General features: G+C 40.4%; 1 protein-coding gene across 5 annotated transcripts in view; it reads right to left on the reverse strand.

Annotated features, from left to right (window-relative positions):
* Nucleotides 1-23,712, reverse strand: part of PCNX2 (pecanex 2) — a 351,803-nt gene that overhangs the window by 164,520 nt on the left and 163,571 nt on the right. For all 5 annotated transcript variants that reach the window (XM_058430821.1, XM_032137273.2, XM_032137274.2 and 2 more), the window contains exons 19-20: nt 23,298-23,448; nt 2,776-2,917 (exon numbers count right to left, since the gene is read on the reverse strand). In XM_058430821.1, the coding sequence (XP_058286804.1) occupies nt 2,776-2,917; nt 23,298-23,448 (293 nt within the window). The remainder of the gene's footprint in view (nt 1-2,775; nt 2,918-23,297; nt 23,449-23,712) is intronic.

The following is a 23,712-nucleotide window of genomic DNA, read 5'->3' on the forward strand; positions in this document are numbered from 1 at the left end:
GGTTCCATGAACTGCATCCATTTTATGTTTAGTAGGGATGACTGGTTCAAACTGTGGGAGATCTTAAGGACTCATGTGCGTGGCTTTTAAAACATTGCAATAGTAACGGCTACCATTAATGGCTCATAGATCATTGTATACAGCAGGTCCTCAAATAACGTTGCTTCGTTCAATGTTGTTTTGGTATAACATTGATGGGAAAAAAATGGATTCCAGGCCAGGACCCCACTGTCAGTGTGGAGTTTGTACATTGTCCTCATGTCTGTATGGGTTTTTCTCTGAGTTCTCCGGTTTCCTCACACATCCCAAAGGTGTGCACAGTAGGTGCACTGATGTGCAACATGGTCCAGTGTGAGTGAGTGTGAGTGTGGGTGTGAGTGTGTTCTGCGATGGGAGGCATCCTGTCCAGCATAGGTTCCCACTGGGCACCCTGAGCGGCCAGGACAGGCTCCAGCCACTGGATACACTGAATTGGAATATATGGGTAAATAATTATCTTTACTTTTTTATTAATCTTTCCTAAATGTATGTATCATTCACATTTATTTCAATGTTTAACATTAAAAGTGTTTTGGTCTTTATTTAGAAGTTTGGTGATGTTTTTGTGACCAGAAATACGCTATGGAACGTAATTCTTGTTTCTATCAATTAGCCCACAGTAAAATTTGTTGTATTTGGTTTTGTATTGGTTTTGATTAAAGTCACAGTTTTCAAGGACTTATCCAGGATGTTACGTGAAGATAGACTGCACTAAGCTGAAGGTTTTATTAAGGCTGAGGTAGCAATTGGTGAACAATGCCCTGGAACAGATGGAGAGCATCCTCTTAGCTCAGGCTAAGAAACAGAAGCACCTAACAAGATACCCCAGTTCACCGACTCATTCATTTACCAAAACCCTACTTGGTTGTTCATGCATTCATCCTTCTAACACTTACTAGTGGTTTGCTATTGAAAAGTTGAATAAGAAACAGTGCCTGCTGTTGAAAAGTTCACTCTGTGACTATTTAGTACAATGGCTCTCAAAAATCACAGGGAGGGGCTAGGCTTCTCTAGTTTAGAAAAGGTCTCAAAGTGATACTGATACAGTTTCCTGCTATCCTGTTTGAGAACAGTTGGTCTTACTAGGGTGCCTGAAACCTTGAAAGATGTTTTGTTTTTAATTCTACAGATGCATCAGGAATAGAAAGGAATTTCCAGCTTTGGGTTCTGAGTGAAACAATTGCTGATGTTATCATCTGGGAGTTGAGGATATTGAGAGCTATACAGGTAAGGTGCACCTTTCTGACTTCAGTGTCTGGAAAAAAGTTACAGGGGATGGAGAATAATGTTTCTTCCAAATGGACCCTCTCTGAACTATTTATTTGACTCTGCTGGAGTCTTAGCCCTTGCATCTGCCTTCTCTAACAACTTGGCCTCAACCCCACAGGCTTAGCTCAAGGTCCTTGTCCTGAAGTTGAACAGGGAAAACTTTAAATCCTTTAGCTGGATTTCCCAGAGGGGCACTGGTACCTTCTTTGCTACTCTGGCTTTGAATATGTGTTCCCATTCGAGAAACTGTGGCTCTGCCTTGTTTTCGGGAGGAGTTGCAGGGTCAACCAGGACTGTACCATAGTGGGAATCCCTGCCCTAGAGAAGCTCACGAAGTTCTAAATTCTGGTCATAGCCTAGATTGGGTCTCACCTAAACTGTATAAGGGGTCTGAAGTCCAATCATCTGCTTTTTTAAAGCCAGTGAGACTAATTCTCATCCCTGGATTTGAAGTCTAGAATTTTAAGTATCAAAGAACATAGAATTCTTGCCCTGGTCTGACAGAAACAGGTCTGGACTAGAAGGAAGACAGAGTTCAATAATGTCAGGTTATGGGATCATTTCATTTAGTGTCTGCTTTGTGTGACTATGAATCTACTCAAAGTCCAACAGAGTATTAAAATGCCTTTTATCTTAGCCTGCTCAATCTTTGGAGAATATTAATTAGTTTGTTCTCATGACACCCTGAAAGGAAGAGCAGGTTTGAATTAGTATGTTTGGGATTATGCATCAGGGTTGACTTGGATACATAGTGTTTAAGCAACGTGACTAATGAGCAAATCTGGGAAAGAATCTTTTTTACATCCTCCTACTCTAACAACTTCTTTGACCAGCAACTTTCGCCTTTCATCAGAATGACAAATCTACAGATTATCAAGGAGATTTCCATGTTGTAAATTCAGAATTAATTTTAATAATATGAAACCAATAACTTGACTGTATATTCTTAATGCTTTGAAAGACATGGGCATCTTGACAGTATGAAGTCTCTGTGCCAGTTTTTAAATTACGAGGCTTCTCTTGATAAATTCAGAGACAGCAGTGACAGTGATTAATTTCCCCCTCCCACAAGCACAAAATGATAGAGTATTTGCTAAATGAAATGACACGAGGCAGTTCATAAAGCTCTAAGCATGATGTTAAGAACTCCAGGAATCCTGGACTCACACTGTGCTTCCATCTTCTTATTAAGGCTCACTGACTAAGCTTCTGCAGGATGATTTTCAAATCTACTGACATTTATTCACAACATCATTTCAAGCAGATCTAACTTCATTTGCACCCCAGTCACTCTACAATAACTGTCTAGCTCCACTGGGTTTTGAGTAAAAGATCACCATGGCTTATTTTTACACGGCAATAACAGTCGGTAAAGGTTGGCTTCTTCTGCAGACTGTTTACAGAAAATTCACTCGATTTTGAAAATGTGACCCAAATCATTATGAGGATAAACCATTAACCACTTACTGGGTACCAAGTCTCCGGTGATTGCTTATTAAAAATGCATCAATAGTGAGGGCATTCAAAATTAGCGCTGGGTACAAGATGTATTTTTCAAAACACTGAAGCCAAACATAGAGTCTTTCGAACCACATTAAATGGGCGACATCTGAAAGAAATATAAAAACCACTTAGAACAACCACCGATCAAAGTATTTTTCTTTAAGTACAGGTAATAGTAAGTAATATTCCCTCCCTTTGATTCAAAAGCTGCTAATTAAGAACTCATGATACTAGACATGATATACCATTTTTTTCCAGGCAGCAACTGTTAGCTTTGCTTCTACACAGTTCATAAATAATAATATACATATAGTAATATAGGCCAGCATCCCAATTGTTCAAGTCAATTGATTTCTTCATATATAATTTACTGAGACCAATGAATGGGCTGTCACATAGCATCAAGTCATCGTAGAGTAGTAAGGGTGGAAGGTGAAGGATGAAGAGTTGGAAAAAATCCCATATGTCTGTCTCCTTTTAAGCTAGGGTTCACTTCTGTGGCTGAAGCTAGTTTCTGGGCTTTCTTCTCTCTCTTTTTAATCTTTAAACCACAAACAAATCCCTGGGCAATATACGCAAATAAGACACAGCCGACTCCCAAACCCCAGCCACTATGAATCTATTACCTTCTTCTGAGTGCTTACAACAAAGAAAGTACCATAAAGATTGAAGTCTATTCCCATTAAGGGCTAACGTTTTAAGTTAGACCAACCTGGGTTTGCATTCAGTCTCTACCAACCACTAGTGAATGACCTTGAATTATTAGCTTCATCTTTTTGAGCCTTAGTTTTTTGTGTCCTGCCCATCCTCTGAGTCTGCTGAGGGGGAGGAGGTCCTTTCCACCTCCTACTCCTCACAGCAGGAGATGGGGTAATGAGGAATGCATGCTTGCCCATCTGGGGAGCCCGTGCTTCTCTCTCTGGGGAGGAGGAGCAGCTGGTGTGAGCAGTCAGAGCGGTCAGAGCACAAACTTCCTTAGGTCACATTCAGGGGTGTGGAACTGCTTCATCCCTGCCTCTCAGATCTGGAACAAGAGCCAGGATTCTCCTCTGCTTCCCATCTTGAGGAGAGCACAGCAGGTTCAGGCCCAGGGCCCTTGGGTAGGCCCCTCTCATTCCCTGCCCCCTCCTCTCTGTCTGTCGGTAATCGGGAGGCTGCAGTGGGCCCCCATCCACCAGCAAATGAACCAGCTCTGCTGTGGGCTTCATGCTCTCCACAGCAAGCCTCAAAGCTTAAATCTGCAAGGTGCAAGGCAACTCCATTACACTTCTGGAATCACAGTCTTCAGCAATTTATAGTGAAAAAAACTATACCCTACAATGACCTAGAGTTAAAAAGAGAGTTATGTAGTTTTTACATTGGGTTGCACAAGAACAACTCACAAAAGAGAAAAAGTTCAAGCTGACAAAACAGCCTGTTCCTTCTGGGTCTCTTATCCAGGATTAGCAGACAAATTGTTTCCAATCAGCTTCAATGGGGCTCTACATGACGGATCTCAGGAAGCACCATAAACACACACACAAATAGAAACTATTTTACTTTCTACTTGATATGGCTCATATTTCTATATAAGAATATATCATCTTTGTAACTCAAAAACGTAACTACTTTCATTTGATTAAAAATATGAAGAGAGACCAGGTGCGGTGGCTCATGCCTGTAATCCCAACACTTTGGGAGGCCAAGGTGGACAGATTACTTGAGGTCAGGAGTTGGAGACCAGCCTGGCCAACACGGCGAAATCCCAACTCTACTAAAAATAAAAGTTAGCCGGGCATGGTGGCGTGTGCCTGTAATCCCAGCTATTCTGGAGACTGAGGCAGGAGATTCACTTGAACCCAGGAGGCAGAAGTTGCAGTGAGCCGAGATTGTGCTGCTGCACTCCAGCCTGGGTGGCAGAGAGAGACTCCATCTCAGAAAAAAGAAAAAAATATATATGTGTGTGTGTATATATATATGTGTGTGTGTGTATATGTATATATATGTGTATATATGTGTGTGTGTGTGTGTGTGTGTGTGTGTGTGTATATATATATACGAAGAGAGACTTGGCATTCAGAAATCTTACTTGAAAAGAATTCATTCGAATGGGCTAGGAATGGTGAGGATAGAGTGAAAGTCCTTCAAGATATTGGAAATAAAGTATTATTAGAACAAACACTCCAACAATGAGCTTAATAAATAGAAGAGACAATGAGAAATCATCCAGATAAAAATAAAAAGAAGTTTTAGCGACAGATGAAACAGGGAGGAAGAGTGGGAGGAGAATAAAGTTCAAAGAGCAAGGATGCTGGGTAGGAATTCCATGTTGAATATTCCTAATGGACAAAGTATAATTTTTTCTGGAGTGGATTTGGAAATGTGTTATTTCATAATGAATGTTTTATACACAATAAAGTCTAGACATATTAGACATTTTACATATAGGTTAAAGGATTTTAATATATTGTGAAAGTATATGGGCTGTCATATAACATCAAGTCATCTTAAAGTAGTAGAGTAGTAAAAAAAAATCTTCAAGACCCCTCCTGCATTCCCTCCCAGCAAATGACTTTGACCCCCACTTTCTAGAGAAAATAAAGTCTATGAGGTACAAATTCCCTCCAACTGCAAATTCATTTATACTCATACCTACTTCTGGCTCCTCCTGAAGCCAAGCTCCACCGATGTCCCGCATCCTATGCTCCTGCCATCTTGGTTCAGTAGCCACTCCCTGCCTCATCACTAGCTCTTTTCCAAGGCCAATGGCAAGATCCCAGTCTTCTCTGTGTGGAAAACTCACCTTCCACCCTGAACCTCCTTCTAGAGCTCACTCTGGCCTTTTCTGTACTTCTCAGCTTCTTGGAAAGCTTGTCAATATCTGATGTTCCCACTTCTGTGTCTCCCACTTACTGGGGACACCTCTGCCCCTGGGTATTTGCAGCTACCCTTGCCCTGACCTGCATGTGGCAGGGCCTCTTGTGACCTCCTGATGGTCAAATAACTGATACTTCTCAGTCTCTCTTACTGGACTTTTCTGAGGCATAAAACATCACTAAATCCTCCCTTCTTTTGAAAACTCGCTCTGCCCTTAGCTTCCCCATCCCACCATCCCCGGCTTGTGCCCAAACCTTTTGCCCTACCCTTCTCCCATTTCCTCTGTTGTCTCCTCTTCCCCTATCCCTGGTCATCTGCTTTCCTTCTCCCCCTATTATTTTTCTTATCTTCTTGAGCTAATGTCTTCAACACCTGTAACTTTAATTATTACTTCCATGCTGATGACACTCAAATCTATAACTCGATATCTTATCTTTCTCCTGGACTTCAGATCTAACTAATCAAGTGAATAGCTTCATCTGATGTCCCAAAGGAACTTTCAAATACAACATGTCACAAACGTAACGCTGTCAACCTGTACACACCTTCTCTTCCTCATACATTCCTGCATTCACTCAGCCATGCAGACAATATACCCGGAGTCATCCTAAACCAGCTCTTCTCACTTCTCATAGCTGTACGTTGAAATCACTTCAGGGCAAAGCTGAAAAACACTGTCCTAAATGGTGATTCTCAAACATCAACATGCAAATAAGTCCCTTGTTAAGATGCAGAGTCTGACGCAGTAGGTCTGGAATGGAGCCAGACATTCTACATTTCTAATAAACTTCTAGGTGATGCAAATACTCCCGGAACTCAGGGAGTACTTTCAGGAACAGCAGAGCCAGCAGTACCAGCATCCCCTAGGAATGTGTTACAAATGCAAATTCTCAGATTCAATCCTGGACCCACTGAGTCAGAAATTCTGTGGATTGGGCCCTGGGCAAGGCAATCTGTGTTTTGACAAGTCCTACAAATGATTCTGATACATGCTCCAGTTTGAGAGCCATTTTCTGGATGATCTTCCTCTATACATGGAGACTAAAGGACTGAAGGACTAAATTGGGTTGATTCCATGTGCTCACTCTCTGCATATCTATCCCTTCTTTTCTGTCTTCCATGCTCTTAATCACTTTTGTCTAAAAAATTATAATTATCTTTTATGCATATAAACTGTTTCCTAACCCAGCCAGATGTGTACACTGTATTCCAATCCTTCTTATCTGTCTACTTGAGGACTTGTCTCTTGCAGTGATCCCCCATTCTCCTGCATTACTTTGGTTTTTCTTCTCTTTACCGAATCATTCTCATCAGAAAAAAAAATTGCTATAATATCTTCCATTAAAAATATACCCCAAGCCTGGGCAATATAGGGAGACCCTGTCTCTACAAAAAGTTTAAAAATAAGCTGGACATGGTGGTGCATGCTTGTAGTCCCAACTACTTGGGAGGCTGAAGTGGGAGGATTGCTTGAGCCCGGGAGGTTGAGGCTGCAATAAGCCCTGATTACACCACTGCACCCCAGCCTGGACAACAGAGCATAGACCCTGTCTCAAAAACATGAAAAAAATACCCTCTTTTGGCCTTATATTTTCTTTCAGATGCTGGTTATTTTCCAGGTACTACCCAGAAAATATTTTCATTTTTTAAAAATGTAGCTACACTCATTTTCTCAACAACCTTATCTTCCTTTTCTTTTTAAGTTTACTCCAGTCATCAAAACCTAGTTATAGAGTATATAACTAGGTGTAGAATTCATAGGTTATCAGGTGTGCATATAGCAAGCTTCAGCAGATAATGACAAAGAATTGTCCAAAGGTATTGTGCCAATTTACACTCCCACAGATGGTACCAGAGAGTTCCTTTCTGTTCCACATCTTTGCCAAAATGTTTTCTCTCTTCTTAATTTTTGCCATGCTGCCGTGTGTAGAGTGGTATCATATTATGGTTTTATTTTACATTTATTTAATGACTCATGCAGACGAGTATCTTTTTACATGTTTACTGGCCATTTGGATACACACTTTTGTGAAGCAGTTCTTCATTCTGTTGCCTGGTTCTTTTTCCTATTGGATTATATGTCTTTTCCTTATTGATTTTTGGGAGTCCTTTATACATGCTAGGTATGAGTCTTTAGCCAGTATATGCATGAAGAAAATCTTCTCCCATTTTATGGTTAGATTTTCACTCTTTTAATAGTATCTTTTATAAAAAAGAAATACATAATTTTAACATGTTACAACTTCTCATTTTTTCCCATTTAGGGCCTTCAGTGCTATTTGTTGTTGTTGTTGTTGTTTTTGTTTTTTTTGTTTTGAGATGAAGTCTTGCTCTGTCGCCCAGGCTGGAGTGCAGTGGCGCAATCTCGGCTCACTGCAAGCTCCGTCTCCTGGGTTCATGCCATTTTCCTGCCTCAGCCTCCTGAGTGGCTGGGACTACAGGCGCCTGCTACCATGCCTGGCTAATTTTTTTGTATTTTTTAGTAGAGACAGGGTTTCACTGTGTTAGCTATGACAGTCTCTATCTCCTGACCTTGTGATCCGCCTGCCTCGGACTCCCAAAGTGCTGGGTTTACAGTCATGAGCCACTGCGCCTGGCTGGTGCTATGTTTAAGAGAAAAAGATCATGATCACATTCTCCTATGGTTTTCTCTAAGACCTTTATTGCTTTATCTTTCACATTTAGATCAGCAAACTATCCAGCATTGATTATTGTGTATTGTGTAAGACAGGGGCCAAGCCTCATTTTTTTCCATGTTAATATCTGATTGACTGCCACCATTTTTTGAAACGACTTCTATTTCCCCCAGCACTGGAGTGAACCTTGATGTTTTATGTGCCTCTATGTGTGCTAGATGCTTTCCTGGAATGACCCTGAGTCTTTCCTGCTTGAGAAATTCCTAATCTGTTTACAGGACCTGGCGTCTCACCTTCTGGAGACCTCAGGCCCCTTTGAGCCCCCTGCTTCCAATACAGTCACTACCAGAAGCTGCCAGGAGCAGGGCATTTGAAGCATCATTCTGGTAGGAGGAGGATTTACCACTGACAGTGTTTAGCATTCTCAGTACATGGTAACAGTAAAAAGGGGTAACTTTTAATTGGTATTTTTATTGTTTTAAAATTCTTTATAAGCCGTGCAGCCCCTTGCTGCCTGCTCCTGGGCAGACCCCACCACTTCCTTACCTTCGGTGCTCTACTGAAGTTCCATGTATGGAATACCCATTAGGTGTCTGCCAGACATTGAGCCAGGTGCTCTGTATATACAGGTCTAGCACCCCAAATCCAAAAACCTGGAATCTGAAATGCTCCAAAATCCAAAGCTTTTTGAGCACTGACATGACACCTAAAGAAATGCTCATACGCCACAGTCCAAAAGAAACCATAATCAGAAACATGGTCCCAAGCATTTTAAATAAGAGGTACTCAACCTGTATTACTTCTAGCTTCAAAGCAAAGAATGTTATTCCTTCATGCCATCACTGTACCCTGTGAATTCTATAATTTTAGTAAGTGCCACATCATAATTATTCACTTAAATACGAATCTTCCCACTAGATTCTGAATTTGTTAAGGGTAGGTACTATGTACCTACTAGAATGTCTGCCAGAGAGTTGGGGTTTGGTAAATGTTTATTATCATTTTTACCGGTTGAGGGAATTCTGGATAATTACATTTAACAGAGGGTCTGGAGGAAAAAAGCAGTCTTTTTGAAGTACTTTTCTGATTACAAAATAAAAAAAGTAACTGTAGTGTATTAAATAACATTTCCTATTTTAATCTCTCATAAAGTACAATCAGTTATAGTTAAGTTTCTTTCTGTACAAAATTACTTTTTCTGATTTCTCAGTTTATAAGAGATCAACAGTGTCAGTTGAGGCTATCACATCAAATGCAATTCAGCCTACTTATAAAAATACATTTACAGAGTTCTATCAACATTTGTCACCAATTCAGAGAGACATGACAACCTTAGCTAGATTCCTGCAAAAAAAAATGTAAATAGAGAAATATAAGCCAATCTCTTCCCAGTGCTATTAGAAAAACATATGAATTAAAGGAAATGTTTGAGTGGCTGGGTCATCACTGTAGAATAGCCTGGGCACCATTTGGATGGGGGAGTAAGAACCAGATTTTCAAAACCTTGTCACATTTACTTTTAGAAAATGACATTTTCCAGTGAGTGGAGATAGATTGATTTGAGTGGAGGGACATAATCCCATTACAGTCTACAAGAATTTACCACAGGTCATGGTAACAAAAGTAGGTTTTTCATAAGAATTTCAGTTTACTCATCTCAGAAACACATAAAACAATGAATTTCAAATAAAAGAGACAACACCGATAAGCTCTGAATTCACTATCCATGCCTTTCCAAATATTGGAGAGTGAAATACTTATTCAGTGAGATTCTAACCATCTGAACTACGGGGGGGGGGGGGGGGGGGGGCGGTGTGAGCATGTGAAACAATGGTTGACCCTTGAACAATGGGGAGGTTAGAGACGCCAACGCTTGCACAGTCAAAAGTGCGAATTTAACTTTGACTCCCCCAAAACTTAACTACCATTAGTCTAATGTTGATCAGAAGCCTCACTGGTAACATAAACAGATGATTAACACATATTTAATCTGTTATATGTATTATATACTGTATTCTTATAATTAAGCATGCTAGAGAAAATAAGATGTTATTAAGAAAATCGTAAGAAAGAGAAAATATATTTCCTGTTCATTCAGTGGAAGTGGATCACCGTAAAGGTCTTCATCCTCATCATCTTCACGTTGAGTAGGCTGAGGAGGAGGAGGAGGAAGAGGAGGGGTTGGTCCTGCTGGCTCAGGGGTGGCAGAGGTGAAAAGGTGGAGGAAGTGGAAGGGAAGGCAGGAGAGACAGGTGCACTAGGTATAACTTTTACTGAAAAAAAAAAAAATCTATGTGTAAGTGGACCACACGGTTCAGACTTGTGTTGTTCAAGGTCAACTGTATATCACAGACACAACTTTAAGGCAAGTGATTAAAACATTTAATCTTTAGGAAGACTTGGACTGTAAGTACCATTCTGCTGTCTGACATTACAACAGCATTTTGTTGGCAGGCCCTGCATTCTATATGGCCACAATTACACATATGGAGATGGGCTGAGGCCAGGGATCTTTAAGAGGTGATAATTGAGTCTCTACTTAGAAGCAAAGCAAGATGATAGCTATAAAGGAGCTCTACGTTGGACTTTCGAAGGGAAAAAATATTTTGGGGAACTGGAAACCAGTTAATTCATAAGTTACAAAACCTTTACTATTATTCTTATAGGAACAGGAGAGTCACAGAAAAAGACTGAGTTAGAAACCAGGTTGAACTGCATTATTCAGCTCTAGTTTACCGCCCACGGTACTTCAAAGGAATGAAAGTGACAGCTGCTGACATCTAAATGTCATATAAAAACTACCACTGCTTTCCATGGATTAATTCTGCATCTCTAGATGAGAGGACAGCAAATGTGTTTACACTATGAGCATACACCAGCAAGCGGAAATGAAATAAAACATTTCAGGTAAAGATTCATCCCAAGGCACGGTTTTCCTGGTGGGTGTTGAGTACAACATCTAGTCAAAGCAGAGATGGGAAAAGGTGAGGAAACAAGTTAAAATAAATATCAAGAAATGACAGAGTAGAGAACAAATCCCAGGGATCACCAAGCCCAAACTTTTGACTTCAGGTTCCGTTAACGCTGCATATTGACAGGATATCAATTTCACTTTTTTTCTTTTCTTTCTTTCTTTTTTTTTTTTTTTTTTTTTGAGATGGAGTCTCACTCTGTTGCCCAGGCTGGAGTCCAGTGGCAGGATCTTGGCTCACTGCAACCTCTGCCTCCCAAGTAGCTGGGATTACATGAGCGTGCTACTACGCCAGGCTAATTTTTTGTATTTTTAGGAGAGATTGTGTTTCACCATGTTGGCCAGGCTGGCCTTGAACTCCTGACCTCAAGTGATCCACCAACCTCAGCCTCCCAAAATGCTGGGATTACAGGCCTGAGCCACCATGCCTGGCCTTAATTTCACTTTAATTCTTACTTATCTTAGAATGCTTCTACCAATCTCAGCAATTTATTCTAATGACACGCTTCAATCTCTAGATGAGGAAAACATTTAACAGATAAATGAAACTCATACTGAATGTTTATAGTTGGAAGTAGAAAGGGACACACTGAAAGATGAATAATAATGTAAGAAGAAGCTAAAACAAAAGTGTAAGTCCAGAATTCCGATTCCTCAAAGATTAAACTTACTCCTTTCACATACAACAACCATGAAAAGCTAGAAAAAGGAGGGCTCGTGCATGCAGCAGCATGGCAAATGTGCTTCCTGCATCCCCAGATTGTGTTAGGGTTCACACAAAGTAAAGTCAAAAAGAAAATCTTCACAATGATATTTTGTAACTGCCTTTCTGTAATGTCTCAAATATGCAAAGAGACCATAAAAAAAACAATACTTTAGCATGATTATTTCTCTTTTCTCTGGAATATTAGGACCTTGAGAAAAAGAATGCAAACTAATTATACCATTTACAAGTTTATATATAACTCATTACAATTAAAAGCTTTAAATTTTCTTAAAGGGTTTCAGGTTATGTTTTGTTTAGACTCTTTATGCTACTAAAATAAGTTCTTCTCCATAATTAAAAGTTAATAAAAAGCCTCAGGATGTTTTCAGCTTTAGAAAGACAATCTTCACAAATACAAACCTTGAATTAGGATTTAAGCTGCAAGGATACAGGGCTTCCTGCTGTATAAGGGCCAGACGCATTTCAATGGGGATGCAGCTTGAATCAACTATCCCTGGTGTCACCCCTGAGGCATCTAAGGCAGAAAGACTCTGCAAAGTGGAATGAACACATCTGCGCTGTTATCATCCCCTTATTATAGACAATTGCTTTTTTCTGTAAGCTTTTCTCACTCTCATCTGTCTTCCTGGGTCAAACCTCAGCTATCATCAAGTTCTTAGCACTAACATGTACACATGTTGTTTAGAAATAGGCTTCATTTACAAAACCAGTAGCATGAATGGAGGGTAAAGGAAGTCACATCATCCTTGCTGCTCAAAGCCCTTGATCTCCGTTTAGGATGAACCCATAGTCCGTCATTTTTTCTTTTTCAAGTAAGTGAATTCAGGGCTGCCCATGGCCCAGTCCCATGCCCGCAATCCTCTTCCTCCACTTATCCTTAGGCCTCTCTATATGTAAATATATTTTTTCCACTCCATTTCCTTTACTTAGGCCTCAATTTAAATATCACTTCCTCAAGGAGCCCTTCCTTTCCCCTCAGATCTAAATTAAGACTCCCTTGCACTCCCTCCCAACCCCCTATGTGTTTCTTTCATTGTACTTTCTTCCATGGGATGAATGACCATTTCTCCAGAGGGCTGCAGCTGCAGCCAGGGGGCCAGGGCCGTCCTTCTCAGTCACAGTCAGCATTCAGACTTTGTCCATAGTGGCCACTCAGGAAATCTCAGGTAATACACCTGATTAACTGATGGATTAATAACTTAATTAAGAAGACGCCTAGTAGAACAAAGTCTGAGGAGAAGCTGATGCTTCCCCACAGTGGGTACTGCTTCTTTTGGAGGGTACTGGGTTTGCTTCTGGCCAAAGCATTTCATTTTCTCAGAATATCTGCTCTCCAGGTCCCCAGCATCCTACACAGTCCCAGCAACACAATAATATATTTTCAATGAATTGATAAACATTATCAGGTTCAACATCATGGTAAATTTCTCAAAGAAATACAAGGTAGGGAAGAGCAACGTGAGAGAATCAGAATATTAAAGTTTATGTTTTTCAAGGAATAAAAACTTTCATTTGTTTAATTAGTGGGTTTTTACTTTGGCATCATGCTTAGAAAATTCTTTTTCTCTTCCTCAACCAAGATGATATAACTTGACCTACATTTTCTTGCAGTGCTATTCTGGTTTCTTTCTTCTTCCTTCATTTTAAAAAACATTTAAAATCTTTAATACATCTGGAAATTCATTTGATACAAAGTCTTACTCCAATTTTTTTAATGTTCATTTCCCCAAAACCACCCCATTGATTTTTTTTTTCATTAGTTCAGTGGGAATAAAAATGTGTCCTTCACATTTCCTCAAAAAGCGGGAGAAACTCAGCAGAATCAGTGTGAAATGTGCCTTCTCTTCTTGACAGAAAGGCCCTCAATTAATACCAAACCATAATAATAATATTTAAAACTGAAAAAGCGAATGGAACCACTTGTACCTTTTTCACACGAAAAAGGTTAGATCAACATTTTTACATAAAGAGGGCTAGGAGAGAATTCCAAATGCTCTCGCTGTGGCCACAGGATAGACAGAGCTTCTCGTTAGAATAACCATCTTGCCAAGAGCAAGGACGACGTGCTTACTTTTGCATCCTCAATGCCCAGAACAGTGTCTAGGACATAGCAGGTGCTCAATAAATGTCCAATTCAGAAGAAATCCTCCCTCAAGTAAAGTGTAATTTGTATGTTATTTAAATTACAAGGTTACTTAAAAACACCCTTTCTATTTTCTCCATGGCCTATCCATATATCATCCTATCATAGACAGCTATGATGGTTAAGCTACTTCTGCTAAGATTCCAACAGACCTACTTTAGGGAGACTGAGTCAGGGCTCACCACAGTGGCCACACCTACTGCAGCTGAGAACTAACATCATTCTTCAAAATGCTCTCTTTAGCCTTTCCCATGTTTGTTGTGCTAATAGCCCAAAGCCACTGTAGGACCATTGTGCATATATTGCACGCTGCATATTAAAACTTCCTGATTTTTAGTATTAGTTGTTTAAGTATCCCTCCCACTACTGACCATTCATTTTAGCTCCATATTGCATTAGGTTTATCAGCAGTTTAAGAGAATCCTAATGAGTCTTGGATAAACACCCTGTGGCTTGCTGGAGAGCTGGAATCTGAGGCTGGCAGCTAACAATTGAGCTCTGTCCCAAGTCCTGTCTTTCTATCTTTTTTTTTTCTTTTTTTTTTTTTTGAGACAAAGTCTCACTCTTGTTGACCAGGCTGGAGTGCAATGGCACAATCTCTGCTCACTGCAACCTCCGCCTTCCGGGTTCAAGTGATTCTCCTGCCTCAGCTTCCTGAGTAGCTGGGATTACAGGCACCTGCCACCATGCCCGGCTAATTTTTGCATTTTTAGTAGAGATGGGGTACAGGCGTGAGCCACTGCGCCTAGCCTAGTCCTGTCTTTCTTAATGCTAGCCCAGTTTGGCCTGAGCTTCTCCAGACCTCCCTCTGCCTCCCTCTGCTGCAAGCAGAGGTAACTGATTTCCACTTTTCTTTTTCCTCCCGCTGCAGTGTAACTTGGCTTCACTGCCAAACCCCTGCGGCACCTCCTCCAGCCTTGTGGAGACTGACACAGGAAGATAAGTTTCCCAGTGGACTAGAGGAGATCAGCCAGAGCATGAGAGTGCCTGGTAGGGAGGAAGGGAAAATGAGGGGAAGGGAAGGTGCAGGAAAATAATAGCAACAGAGAGAATAATGAATAAAGCAGGCTTCCAACTGAGAGGCTGGTTTCTAAAAACTCAGCTCGAAGTCATTTATTTGGCATTTGAAATGCACTTTCCCACACCAGTATCATAGCACATGATGACTATGTTACTTTGCTAGTACTAGTTCAGTTTATGCTTCAAATTATTTTAGTAATTTTGAATTAAAAACACTTTGGAGAGTTTTCCAAGTCTCTAACTACTTCCTGAAGTATCCCCACGTCTTTCTTATGTGGGGAAAAAGGCGAAGTAAGGAATACATCCTTCCTCCTCTAGCCACAGCAAAGGAAGCCTCTTTCCAAAGATCCCCGCATAATTTTATGTTCCAAAATCAGACAATGCCTCTCATGCCATATTCCCTTAACTAGCACTAGATACATTTGAAAGCATTTTTACATATATTATTGAGTTTCACTTAATTACTGTGCAAATTCTGTGAAATAAGGCATTCAGATGGCACTATGACCTATTGATGAAAATTTCAAAACTGTATGTATGACATGTACATCCAGATTATAAAGGGCCACTAACTGCCTAGCACAATGAGTGAAACAAGGCACAAAGTCAGGTGAAAATGATGAGACTTCAGAATCCTGGGAAGAGGAGGATGATGTACTTAGGGAGCGCTTTCTGTCTGCCAATGACTATGCTAAAGGTGCTACATTTCTTCTTGGATTGATTTTATATTTAATGTAGGAATTCCCAATTATAGAAGACAAAACTGAATCACAATGGTGAAGCACACTTAATATGTGACAGAACCAGGGTTTGAGCCCACCCAGTCTTGTCCAAGGCTGCGCCCTAACATTATAATTATCTCCTAAACTTCCCAAAAGCTTTCTGCAGAGAAAAAACTAGTCACATACAAAAGACGAAGAGTCAAAAAACCTCAGACTTTTTAGCAGCAGCAGTGGATGCTGGAAGACAATGGAATAATGCTTACACCCTGGCAGGCTACACACTACAAACTATCTGAAGTATGAAGTAGAATAAAACACTTTGAGCAGAGGAGGTCTCGAAAGTTTCTTCTCATGTGCCTCTTCTCAGGAGCGACTGAGGACAAGCTTCACTCCAAAAAAGGGAGGAAACAACAAACAGAAATTTGCAGCAGGTTCCAGGAGGGAGTCAGGAAGGGAGGACGGAGCTAATAGATTATCTGACAGATTCGTCTGTGTGGAAAGTTGGAATGAGAAATATACTACATAGCTATTGGAATGGTGAGCAAATACAAAAACAAACATTTGAATAAGAAATAGAATCAAGGTCTATACTAGTGGTCTCAGAGGTGAACAACATTTAGACTTAAGAGTTAAAAAAGAGCCTGAGTAGAAGTTCAACAAAAATATTAAAACTATATTAGGAGAAGGAGGAATGTGAAAATGCTAATGCATAAGGGAAGATAAGAGAGATAAATTCTTATCTTTTATAATGCAAAGTCAGTAGATAAACAAATCTAAAATACCAAGAAGTAGCAGAACACACACATGATCATTATTTAGAAGAATACCAGAAGAGATACCTAAAGAGCAGAAAGCATTTTTCTGTACAGGGAAAATCAGAAATGGGGCAAGAGGGTGGAGTTGACAGGAGTCTGCTGCTTTTCATTACAACTTGTTCTGTCTGATTTTTAATACTATGTATTATTTCGATGTAAGTGAAAAATACATTATAAAAAGCAAGAGCTCTCAGAATCACGTGCATCACATAGAAACTAGTCTATCTGTAAACTGACAGACAAGATTTGCTAAAATGTAAAGTAAATCTCATACAAGAATTGCAAATTTGGGACCCATTAGTGAATGTTTTGTAGTAGTGGATTTTTTTTTAAATTACAATTTAAATAGATGTTTAATTGATGTGTTTTTTTGTTTTGTTTTGTTTTATTTTTTGAGAGGGAGTCTTGCTCTGTCACCCAGGCTGGAGTACAGTGGTGTGGTCTCGGCTCACTGCAACCTCTGCTTCCCGGGTTCAAGCGATTCTCCTGCCTCAGCCTCCAGAGTAGCTGGGACTACAGGTGTGCAACACCACGTCGAGCTAAATTTTGTATTTTTTTTTAGTAGAGACAGGGTTTCGCCGTGTTAGCCAGGATGGTCTCGATCTCCTGACCTCATGGTTCACCCACCTCAGCCTCCCAAAGTGCTGGGATTACAGGTGTGGGCCACCGTGCCCAGCCTGTGTGTTTTATAATGTATATTATCTTTTTAAATTTATTCCAATGCATCCAAAAAGTATAGCTTAAGCTTTTCAGCACTGTACAGGGGTACATGTGAATCCTCCAAACTACCCTTTACTTCAAGAGGCTTTGTATGCCCTTGTCAGCCTATAGAAAACCTTCCTTTAGTGAATTTACAAAGCATTAATCATTAATTTTCTCCTCCAATGTTTATTGACTATCTGCCATGCACCAGATATCAACACAACATTTAATTATATAATTCCATATATTTTCCATTTTATAGGCATATCAATAAATTGGAAAGGTTTAAGCAATGATACATGAAATTAATTGTAAGCTCCTCACTTAGGATATCAGCCTTCTACTTCTTTCTTTTTACTTTGTTTTTTAAGAGAAAGAGTCTCGGCTGGGCACGTGGGCTCACGCCCGTAATGCCAGCACTTTGGAAGGCCGAGGCAGGCAGATCACTTAAGACCAGGATTTCGAGACCAGCCTGGCCAACATAGTGAAACCTTGTCTCTACAAAAATGAGCAGGGTGTAGTAGCACACGCCTGTAATTCCAGCTAGTAGGGCAGCTGAGGCATGAGAACTGCCTGAACCCAGAGGGTGGAAGTTGCGTGAGCTGGGATCGAGCCACTGCACTCCAGCCTGGGCAACAGAGTGAGACTCCGTCTCAAAAAAAAAAAAAAAAAAAAAGAGAGAAAGAAACTCATTATGTGGCTCCAGCTAAAGTGCAGGAGTGCAGTGGCTATTCAATAGGCGCTATTATAGTGCACTACAGCCTCTAACTCCTGGGCTCAAGCGATCTTCCTGCCTCAGCCTCCCAAATAGCTGGGACTACAGGCACATACCATCATGCCCAGCTACTGTTTCTTTGTCTTTCCTGCAGGGCAGAACCTAGTGTCACGGCCCGCATTACTGTATGTGAGGAGCAGTCACAATTCTTCTACAGTGACACAGTCATAGGCTTATTTACCAGATTATAAGCTTTTTGATGACGGGAACTACATCTTAGTCATTCCTACGTCACTGGTTCACAGGGCTTGGCATCTCGTAGGAACTCAATAATTATTTTCTGAATGAGTGAATAGTATATCCGTAAGCATTTTCTACGTGAACAAACAAGTAAATAAATGAATCTCAATATCGTACTTATTCCTTGTCTCAATCTCTTTTAACTCCATTGTAACCCATTTTTATGGTAAGAGTACAGTCATCAAATCAGGTCACAATTTTTAATTCTTAAAAGCCAAGAATCATAATATTATGGAAACATTACTTTGGAGGACCATGTGAAATGTGACTCAACCCCAATATTTGCTTTTTGAAATAATTCCTTTGGAAAGTTTTAAGATAAAACAAATTTTCAATCAGGTCCAACTTTGTTCTTCTTTATGACTGGGATCAATCAATAAAGTCATTTGTCTGGAATGATTATCATAATTCAGGAAAACTAATTTGCTTTATTTTCTAAAAATATGAGTGCTCCTTTAACATTTAGTCTCAAAAACTCCAAGTTAGAATAATATGCTGTTGCCTATAGTGCTGTCTTCATGTTCAGCATGATTAACTTAGATTGGTGGGAAATATGGCAATTTTTTAAAGGAGCAACTTCACACATACACATTAATATAACTCAGTTGTGTCCACATGACCATCATGATTCATCTGATGCTGAACTGTACTATAAGTGATAGAATTTTATTCTCCTAATTCAAATACTGGTGAAACAGCATATCAAGGTTGGGAGGAGATAATATTTACTTTCAATAAATTAGTCTCAAAGGTAAAGAAAGAAATTGACTAAAAAAGATATGTTTCAACGTGCAGTCTTCAACTTCAGTTATAATATCCATTTCCATTTATCATAGTCTGAATTTTATACCAACATTATTTGGTATCTCCACATTCTACCAAGTAGAAGTACCTACTCAAAGTATGCAGAAAGGAAAGTAAGCCAAAAGGAAGTATATGCACCAAGTTTAAAGTTTGTTCCAGCGACTACAGAGTGATGATGGTTACATTAAATGCACTTCAGCATTTGTGAGCCTCCCTCTCTACACCAAGCATTGCCGTGAGCACTGGAGGAGGAGTATGTGCTAGCAGACGTAGAGCTCAGTCTACCTTAGGCACCAGTGGTTAAAAGTGCTTATGGAAGGGAGGCTCAGGGAGCAGTGGGGAATCTAGTCAGGTTTAGGTGGTCGGGACAAGACTTCTCCGGAGGGGCTGATTTTAAACAGACCTGGGCTGGGCGTGGTGGCTCATGCTTGTAACCCCAGCACTTTGGAAGACCGAGGTGGACGGATCACTTGAGGTCAGGAGTTCAAGACCAGCCTGGCCAACATGGTGAAATCCTAGCTCTACTAAAAATACAAAAATTAGCCGGGTGTGGTGGCGGGCACCTGTAATCCCAGCTACTCAGGAGGCTGAGGCAGGAGAATCACTTGAACCCAGGAGGAGGAAGTTGCAGCGAGCCGAGATTGTGCCACTGCACTCCAGCCTGGGTGACAGAGTGACACTCAGTCTCAAAAAAAAAAAAACAAAAAACTGCAGAGACTTGAAGCATGAGCAGCCTGGTGTCAGTCTAGTGAAGCTGGAGGAATGGCATCCTCAGTCAAGGGAGGAGCAAGGAGAGCAGAGGGAGAGAGTGTGGTGTGTTTGAGAAGCCACAAGAATGCCTAGAATCGACTGTGGCAAGTCTCTATCAAATCAGGGAAGAAAGCCTGGCAGTGTTAGCATGAGAAGATGGCATGTCAGACTTTACAGGACCTACTGTGATTGTAGCCTTATGGCTCTTCTGGGTAGTGATGATTGCAAAAATAGCCTAAGAGCCACATTCAGGCTGTACATGATTGCCCACCCAGAATGAGAGCAACGTGGGTAGTGAAATGACCTGGGCTCTAGTCACTCACTGGCCACAAAATCAGTGGGACCCAAGTTATGTTTCTGTCCCCAGGCTTCAGTTTCCATCTATGTAAAATGGTGGGATTGGATTATATAATAAACTCTAAGACAGGGGCAGCACATATGCCTTATCTTAGTGCTCCAGTTGATTAGAAATGTCTGCCGCCAGCCCAGTTCTAGGACTCTGTTCTCGGTTAGTGATGTCTACCCTGGAACCACTGTGTCCCAGCAGTGGGCTACACACTAGCTAGTCCTGTTCTGCCCTGCCTTCTTTCCCAGTGACAATATTCTGTGCTCCTATGAGAAAGAAGATGTGAGCATCACTTTCACATGAAAAGCTGTGTGCCTGGCCTGAGTTTCCTGTACATGTTTTGTTGCTGGTGGAAAAAAATGAAGAGTCAAAACCTAAGAGGCAGAAGTCCAGGAAGAAGAGGCAAGGAAATTCAGGACACAAATGGCACCAGAATGGGTAACTGGGCTTAAATCAGTTTTAAATTTTGTGTCTGCGGGTTTTCCTTCTAATACACCTAATTTTGAAATGGAATCTGTTTTTCGTCATGTACCTAATTTGTCTAACCTGTGACTCCCAGCTAGATTTCAGGCTGCTTATAAATAGCTAGTGTGTAAGTGAGAAACTTCCACAGAGCCTCTGCCTGACACTGTGTAAGCAAGTGTGGACCCCTCCTAGCCTACGTCTATGGGATACACAGGGACTTGGTGCACCCACTCACTCGCCCTCCGAGAGGGGAAGTCAGACACACAAACACGCTCACTTTACTTGTTCTTGAATCTTGTACTAAAAAGTGCCTTGTAGGCTTGAAATAGCTAAATGATTTTAATTTAAATGGGGCTGTCTTAGATACAGGGGAGAAAATGAAAAACAAAACAAAACAAAAAACAGAAACCGAATTGTTAATAGCCCACTCCTGTCTTTCATTGTTGAATTCTACACTCTGAACTGCCACACACTAAGGGAAGCCCAAGTCTAATCTGTCTCATTTTCCTTTCCTTCAGCTTCACAGGTTCTTTTTGCTCACCGCAAGGTATTTAAATATGTACATTTAACATGGGCATGGGCATAGGCATAGTTTAAGAATAGGTATAGGGAAAGGCACAGGTATAGGTGCAGGTAAAGGTAAAAGTATAGGTATCATCATTGGTACAGGGAAAGTTATAGATAAAAATAAAGGTATAGGTATAGATAAAGGTAAAGGTATAGATACAGGTACAGGTAAAGATTAGGTATAGGTAAAGATAAAGATATATAGAAGTAAAAGTAAAGGTATAGAAGTAAGTAGTGGTATGGGTATAGGCAAATGTGTAGGTTACAGACAGGTAAAGATATAGATACAGACAAAAGTAAAAATATAAGGAAATGTATAGGTAAATGGTATTGGTACAGGTACAGGTACAGATATAAATATAGATATAGATATGCAGTTAAAGCTTCTTACTTCAAATCTCCATCAACTAACTTACCAATAATGTCAAAATAACAAACCCCAAAACACTCCACTAATTTCACCAACACTTAGTCTTTCTAGAGGTTTTTGAATGAAAGGGAAATATAACCTGAAGGCTGCAGAAGTTCTATAGAAACTGGTCTTTTTCATCAGAGTCCTCTATGTATCCATAGGCAGTCACCTGTTGGGGTAGGGACTTTACAAGTGGACTAAAATATACAAACCATTATAGATGGAACCTTCTCTGAGTCTATCTTCTTTCAGTTTTTCTAATACTGATAATAATTTGCATTTAAGTAGCACATGAAATTGTACAGAACATTTAAAACTATGCAGCTCCATCCTTATGCTGCTCCTGATTCTGTAGGTGGGAAGAGTAAGTCTCCAAGGGGAGAGAAGTCTGAGTTACCCTCCCTGCACTTCTAAACCCCAGCAGCCCGGCGAGGCCATCTGTCTCCACTGAACAAGCCAGTTTTTCTACTTGGGCTGTTTCTAACTAAGGCGGCTCCTTGTGCCCACCCAGAGATGCTCCTTATGGAAGCACTCTCTATTCTGGACAGCATCTTCAGTGACTCTTGCATATTTAAAAATTTTTTAAATTATTTTCCCCCTTTTCCTTTTGTCATACCAGTCAACTGAAGTTGCTGGTGACAGATTTGGTTGAGTTCAGTACTTTATGTCCACAAACCTTGGTGCCCCTCACTTATCTTTATGCCTGGACATACAGACAATTAGATAACTCGCTAACAACTGAGAAGTTACATAGGCTAAACAGCTCTGTGCAGAATCAGCAGCATTAGACAGCAGTTATAATCTGTGAGCAATAACTTTGATGGGTCTAAAACTGTGGATAAATCAGTCTTCTTCCATCCATTCAAGCACAGAACACGGAATTACAGAGCAAGGAAAGACCTAGCAGAAAAATTTCTAGAAGATTTCTTATCTAGAAGAAATCTATTTCTTCTCTAAGGCTCTGAAATGGTTGTGATTACCAGGCTATTACATGATCATAGCCAGAGACACCCATGGAAACTGCTAAATCAACCAAGTGTAGATACAGGTGTATGCCTAGATGAACAAAGCAAGCTAAAGAAAATGCAAGCGTTCAGGAGTGCTTAAAGTTATTGGTCAGGCCCTGCTCCATCCCCACCATTTCATGAAGGATGGGAGCATGGTCAAGGGATGCTCTTCTTAGGCCCCAGTCAGTTTTTGTGGGAACAGCATAATCTTCAAGTGTGAATGATATAATTTTTCCACAATACCAATAGCCAATTAATATTTGTACAAAACATTCTTCGGATTCACCTGGCTTTAACTTTCTTTTATGGTTGGCTAGAATATCTGGGAACAAATACCATATACTCCAAGGTACACATTATCCTTTTTTCTTTTTTATTGTGGTAAAATACACATAATGTACCATCTACCATTTTCAAGTGTACAGTTCTGTGGCATTAAGTACATTCAGACTGTTGCACATGCTCTCCAGTTTAATGTATACCTACCCCTCCTTTTTTTTTTTTTTAAATGAGGGATATATTACTAACCTCTCACTTCCCGTTGATGATACTCTTTGTTTTTGAGAATGGGGTGTGAAATCCACATCCAGGGATGATGCTTGCGGAGCTGAGGGAGCAGGTAATGTGTTACAAACCCCACGGCTCCAGCCAAGGCAAACAGCACGATGCTGAGAAATGGCTGCGATAAAAATGGGCAGAATCTCATTACTTAGCCTAGAGGATGGGTTGCCCATGAATAATACATAACATCACTGTCCTTCCACTTTTTCCTCTTAACGGATAGCCAGACTCAGTTCTTGTTTCAGGCCTCTGAAAATGTCTTCTCTATACCATGAAATTGGTTCATGTGTTGGAAACCACTAGGAGGGTGAGGGAGAACTAGCCTATGGAAGTACAGAGGCCAACAGAATTATGCCCCTTGGAATACATTTTTAAAATTTTC

Source organism: Hylobates moloch, unplaced genomic scaffold, assembly GCF_009828535.3.
Source record: "Hylobates moloch isolate HMO894 unplaced genomic scaffold, HMol_V3 SCAFFOLD_18, whole genome shotgun sequence".
In the NCBI taxonomy this organism is placed as follows: Eukaryota; Metazoa; Chordata; class Mammalia; order Primates; family Hylobatidae; genus Hylobates; species Hylobates moloch.